Source organism: Budorcas taxicolor, chromosome 25 (genome assembly GCF_023091745.1).
Source record: "Budorcas taxicolor isolate Tak-1 chromosome 25, Takin1.1, whole genome shotgun sequence".
In the NCBI taxonomy this organism is placed as follows: Eukaryota; Metazoa; Chordata; class Mammalia; order Artiodactyla; family Bovidae; genus Budorcas; species Budorcas taxicolor.
The window spans coordinates 51,048,425-51,054,424 of NC_068934.1; the positions used below are offsets into that span (position 1 = coordinate 51,048,425).

The window sequence follows — 6,000 nt, forward strand, 5'->3', positions numbered from 1 at the left end:
CACCCTCACCTTCTGGGCAGAAGCAACCGTCCATGCGGTGCTCTTCACACAGGTTGCTGACCTCCAGGTGTGAGCAGGTGTCCATGCAGGGCGAGCCGCTCTCCAGGTAGACCATGTTCCCAGGGCAGCTCTTAGCTGGACAGGCAAAGGCAGACCCCTGAGCCGAGGGGCGGGCGCAGCGGACAGCGTGAAGGGTCTGGTGCACATACGTGGCCCCCCAGCCCTAGACACGCCAGGCCGCCCTGCCCGGCACCCACAAAGGCCAGCACGCTCCCCAGGGTCACCCCCCTAGGGCCCCCCGCGTCCTCCCGCCGCTGTCCCCGCACGCTGCTTACGGCAGAACGCGTCGGTCCTCCAGTTCTCCGGGCGCCCGCCGGCGTGGGAGCACTGGCGGGAGAACTCGGCGATGGTGCTGCAGACGCAGGAGGCGTTCTGCGGGCAGCGGCAGCGGTCCTGCGCGCAGGCCTGCACGTACAGCTCCACGGGCACCAGGCCCTGGCAGCTCTCGAAGGCTGCGGCCGTCAGCAGCTGCTCGCACTCGGCGCGCTGTGGGGGCGGTGCAGGAGGCGGGCATGGGCGGGGCCGCTCACGCCCCCTGCTCTCCCCGCCCCCCCACACACCCCCCACCACCGCGGCCGGGACTCACGTGCTCGGAGCAGGACTCGGGGACCACCGTGTCCTCGGGGTCCTCGCACACCACCTCAGGCTTGTTCACCTTCTGCATGTTCCCAAACTCCACGGGACTGAAGGGGACACCTGGGGGGGTCAAGGCCTTCAGCAGGGCTGGAGGGCGCCGGGGGCTGCCCGCACCGCCCGCTGAAGCCCCCGAGGAGGCGCTCACCCTCGGAGAGGAACTCCGAGTAGGTTTGCAGGCCGTTGTAGTCCCCGCAGAGGCCGCACGTGTGGTTCCGGAACTTACTGTCCAGCTCGAGCTGCCGGGGGAGGGGGCAGGTGAGCAGGCCGCGGGGTCGCCCCCGGCTGCAGCCAAGTGGGGCTCAGAGCCTGGTCAGCTGCGGTGGGAGACCCAGGGACGGTTCTGGCGGCCCCCAGCCACCCCCGGCCCTCCCCCGCCACGCACCATGACTGAATCCTCCCGATTCCACATGAGTGCGAGTCCAGCGCGGGAGTAGACCTTGGTGTAGGCGTCAGTCTTCTGGATGAGCAGCCCCGGGCTGTAGTGGGGCGTGCTGACCCTGGGGGTGGGCACGGGGGTCACGCTGGCCCGCACAGCTCCCCCCAGCAGAGGGGCCGAGGCTGTGGGTGTGGGTGAGGTGGCCACCCTCTGGGGACGTTCGCGCAGTGGCTGAGCCCCTGCCCATCTGCCTGGCCAGGTGGGGCCACATGCACCTGCCCAGGGCCCTCTCCACACCCCCACCTCAGGCTCCAATCCGGGTAGGAATCCCCAGGAGCCCTAGGAGGAGGGCGGGCCAACTGGGAAAGCCTCACCCAGCCTCCCAGGGCAGGCCCTGTGCCCACCCCACACCACCTCCGGGGCCCTGTGCCCACCCTGACGCTGAGCCCAGGCTGAGGGAAACTAAACCCGGAGCAGCAGGGAAAGGGCAAAGCCTGCAGGTGTAGACCCGCTGGGCGGGAGTGCACTCAGAGCCCCATTGTTCCCCAGACAATGCTGGACAACGTAGGGGAGGAACGGCCTCCTGCGGCCCCGCGTAACCCTAGCCCTCCAGGCCGCCAGGACGGCCGAGCCCAGAGCCTGGTGGGCTCCCAGCAGAGGGGCTGGCGGAGACGCACGGGATAAATAAATCCCTCGAGCCCCCTCCCCAGCCCCGCACCCCTGGGAGTTCCTGCCAGGGCCTCATCAGTGTTTGCTGAATGAATCGGTGACCCGGGCTCAGACCCAACACTCTGCTTCTGAGCCGTTGGCCAGAATAGATGCGGTCCAGGGGAGCTGGTGGGCTCGGGGGCAGGGGCAGCAGCCCCGTCACCAGGGCGCAGGAGGGGGCGGGCCCGGCCACTCACATGGCCCCGTTCAGCACAGTGAGCTGGCGGGTGAGGTAGATGGTGTCGTCCTTGACGGTCAGCAGGATGTGCTCGACCTGGGACGGGCCCCCACTGCTGCTGGGGCCGCGCCTCAGGTGCAGGGCGAACTCCTTGTAGGCGTCGCGGCAGTCGGAGGCGAAGTTGTAGTCGCACAGCCCGGGGAAGCGGAAGACGTCGCCATCGAAGGTCTTGTAGTGGAAATCGCCCCAGGTGCTGCACACGCTGTGGCCGTGGTTCCGGGTTCTGCCTTCTGGGGGCCGCAGGGGGAGGCGTGAGTGGCCTGGCCACCTCCCTCAAGGACCCTCTGCTCCGGAGGCGCCTGCCAGCTGCTCAGAGCCATCGGGGTCTCGGCCAGGCCCCAGGGAGGTCACCCTGCAGGGCCCTCTGCCGGCCCCTGGTCACCCACCCTCGTGGTCTTGGGCCCCCGCAAGGGCGTCTGCAGCTGCCACGCCCTCACACTCGTACCCTGCAGGGGCTGCAGCCATGGCCTGACCCCGGGCCCCTACCCTGGTGGTTGCCACACTCTGTCCACTGATGCCCCAGCCAGCGCCCCCTCCCCCGGCTCCAGCCTGCCCGCACGCAGCAGAGAGGCGGTGCCAGACCCCTCAGAGGGGCCCCCAGGTTCACCCCCGGCCCCCCACCCCCGTCCCCGGTGGCCCTGCTGGATGGAGAGCCCCCCGTCCTGCACTCACACGGGCTTCTCTGGCTGAAGCCGCCCCTGAGCAGAGGCGCAAACAGCCAGCTCTGCCGAGGGGACTCTTAGTCTCGACCCTCCAAGGGCCCCTGACACCCAGGACTGGGGGCCTGGCCCCTCCTGGTGGGCCCCTGCCTCCCTCAGAGCCACAGGCAGCTGCCCAGCCCAGTGTATCCACCTGGGACTGCCCCCTGGACATGCTGGCCGGACCATCACCTTCAAAGGGACTCCGCCTTCCCTCCCTGCACCCAGAATCAGCAGGGGTGGGGCCGCAAATGCTGGGCCGGGTCGCCCACCCCAAAGCCTGGGCCGAGGAAGACCCCCTGTCCTCCAGGCAGGACCGTCTGCTCCGGGCCACCCGCAGCCATCTCACCTCTCTGGAGCTTCGTGCCCCCAGCCCAGGTCAGAGCCAGGCAGAGGGCTGCCAGGTGGGCTAGCAGCAGCCTCATGGTGGCCAGAAGGAAGGCAGGGCAGAGCGCCCGGGGCAGGGGCCAGGCCTTATATGCCCCGCAGAGCCGCCAGAGGGCGGGGAGGGCAGGAGGGCGCGGGATGGGTGGGGCGCCCCCCCAGGTCATCAGGAAAACAGCTGTGGGGGCTCCGAGGGCCCGCTGGGGAAATATTGACTCAGGTTATCTGGGGCTTATCTTTTATTGCTCCTAGAGCTGGCTGTGCCCGGGATGCGGCATCATCCACCCGATTCCAGCACACACCCAAGGCAGGCCTCCGTCCCTCCTGCTGCCGAACCAGCCTGGGGCTGGGGGTCCTGCCGGAAGCTCGTCCCAGCAGACAGCGCGCTCCCCGCGTCCCCACCTCACCCATCCAGCACCCCTGGCACAGCGAGGTCCAGTGGGGGCCTCCCCAGGGGCCCAGATAGCTTAGTATGCAGGGCGGGCACCCCCTCCCATCTGGGGACCTGCCAGAGGTCATCTGGGCCACAGCCACCCCACCAAGGGCCCTGCCTTCCCTGAACCTTGCTGCCCGAGGCAGGGCAGGTGTGGGCTACTCGGGGCCCAGGGATCCCCCACTTCAGCACAGCTCCTTCCTGGACCCTGCGAGCTCTGTGAGGGCCCGGCTCCAGCCCACTCGCTAATCCCTTCCTCTCCCCCAGCCCAGCCCGCCTCTGGAATTACATGTAATTGGAACTTGGGGAGCCCAGCATCCTCTGGGACACAGGGCACCTGGCCCCAGGCCAAGAGTGGCCATCCCGGAGGGGAAGGGGCCAGGTCCCGGCAGGGGCCAGGTCCTGGCCCTGCCACCTCCCAGGACAGTGGGGAGGACCAGGGTTGGGGGAGGCGGCCCACAGGTGCTCCCAGACCAGGCCTCCTGCAGGAGAGGGTCCTGCCCCGGAGAGGAGCTGTGGCCTCAGGCTCATTCCAGACCCTCCAAGCTGAGCCCAGCATGTCTGGAAATGCCTTGGAAAGGGGCGCTTGAGCTGCACCGGCCCCAAACCTTAGCAGCCTCTGGGCAGCCCCCGTTACTGCTGGATAAACCGAGGCCGGGCCTCCCCTCCGGGCAGTCCACCCGTCCTGAATTCAGCTTTTGACTCTGGCCCACACGAGTGTGGATGGCCACTCGGATGGGGGGCAGCTGCAGGCTCCAGCCTCACAGTCCCCGGTTTCAGGGTGAGCGGGAGGGGCTCATCTCAGCAGTTACTCTGGATGAGGGGGCTGCCCCGTGGGGGCCATGGGACCCCCTGCGTCCCTGAGCCCGGCACCCCCACAGAGGCCCCTCCCGGGCCTTCCTCTCCTGACAGCCCATCCTCCCTTGGCCGCGCCCAGGGCCACGAGCTCCCCCCCAGCACAGGTGATGGCTCCTGGGGCCCCCACAGGGCCAGGACATCAAGGGATGGGCACCCCAGGGTCTGAGAGGGTGACTGGGAGCCACAGTCCCCAGACCCAGCCCTCCTGGGGGTGAATCCCCTCATCCCGCCCACCCCAGGTCTGGGGACATGCCTCCCTGCAGACCCCAGGGACCTGCACAGCACGAGGCTGGAAGCAGAAGGCCCAGGGATTAGGGAACCAGAGCTGCAGGGCCAGCAGGCCGGCCATGCCACTTCCCCATGGGGCTGGCACGGCTGGCACCGAGCCCTGGGAAAACCTGAGGACGGGCCCGCCGTGGGCCCCAGGGGCAGTCATTTTCCCTGCCAGGCTCCATCTGCCCTGGTGGGGTCAGGGATTCCTGGCCAGACACAGGGTGCCCAGCACAGCCTCTGGTCTGAGAAGGAAGAGCCCCCTGGGACTGAGGAGGTGGGGTCCCCCTTGCGTCTGAGCAGGTCAGCCCTGTGGGCCCTCTGGGTGGGCAACAGGCTGCTCGAGGCCCCTGTGTCCGGCCCCCACCCCTCTGGGCACAGTCGCAGGCTGTCAGGCGGGCCCACAAGCAGTGGCGTCAGCCCCCTGACTGGGTCGGGCATGGGGAGGGCTCCAGCCTCTGAGCAGGGCTGCGGACCCCTGGGTGCTTGGATACGTCCACCTATCCATCACACTAACTCAGGGACGCGGGACGAGGCCCTGCAGACCCTGACGCTCCAGCCCCAGTGGGACCCCCACTCCTCGCTGGGAGAGGGCTGAGCAAACTGCCCAGTGTCCCTGTCTCATGAAGCTGTGACACCCCAGGCCACCAGGACAGCGCTCTGCCCAGCCGGGGCTGCGGGGGGCCTGAGTGCCTGCCCGCTGGGCGGACCTCTGCAGGGCGCAGACACACCAGCAGCCTAGGGAGGCACGGCCCTCCTCCTGCCAGGCCCCACACCCAGCAGTGTTTACCCTGACAAGACACTGTTCCCGAGGACCGCACAGGTCACCGCTGACCGAGGGAGGGGCCCAGAGACGTCACAAAACGCAGCCCAAGACGGATGAGTCAGGTCCAGAGACCCTGGCTCACCAGGAAGGGGGCGGAGGGGAGAGGGGAGGGGGGAGCGGAGGGGAGGGACTGCGAGGGAGGGGAAGGGAGGGGGAGGCCAGGGGCTCCGTATGTGTGGACCCTGCTCAGACCCCACCCCAGGCCCTCGGCTCTGGCCCGGCCTCCATGGGCAGTTGGAGGGTGCACCCAGGGAAGCCCTCTGAACACCCCAGGGAGACCCCAGCCCCAGCCAGGCCCAGACGGAGCCCCTGGCAGTTGTGTCTGAAAACTTGGTGAGGGGCTGACAAAGCGTCAGCTGTGCCCACCCCTCCCTGAGTGCTCCCCGAGACGTCGGAAGGGGAGTCTGAGGCCTGGTGACACCCCCCAGGATCCGAAAGGCCTGGTGCACAGGCGTGAGCCTGCGAGGGTTTACGAGAGGGCACCACCTCTCCACCCCTGCTGCCCCCGCCCTG

General features: G+C 69.0%; 1 protein-coding gene across 1 annotated transcript in view; it reads right to left on the minus strand.

The window, feature by feature from the left end:
• The window catches only part of MUC2 (mucin 2, oligomeric mucus/gel-forming), a 28,744-nt gene extending 25,603 nt beyond the window's left edge, over positions 1 to 3,141 (minus strand). Inside the window, exons 1-8 of the mRNA XM_052662210.1 lie at positions 2,989 to 3,141; positions 2,656 to 2,680; positions 1,978 to 2,248; positions 1,079 to 1,193; positions 842 to 932; positions 647 to 756; positions 336 to 546; positions 10 to 135 (exon numbers count right to left, since the gene is read on the minus strand). Of these exons, the coding sequence (XP_052518170.1) occupies positions 10 to 135; positions 336 to 546; positions 647 to 756; positions 842 to 932; positions 1,079 to 1,193; positions 1,978 to 2,248; positions 2,656 to 2,680; positions 2,989 to 3,141 (1,102 nt within the window). The remainder of the gene's footprint in view (positions 1 to 9; positions 136 to 335; positions 547 to 646; positions 757 to 841; positions 933 to 1,078; positions 1,194 to 1,977; positions 2,249 to 2,655; positions 2,681 to 2,988) is intronic.
• Positions 3,142 to 6,000: the final 2,859 nt, after the last annotated feature.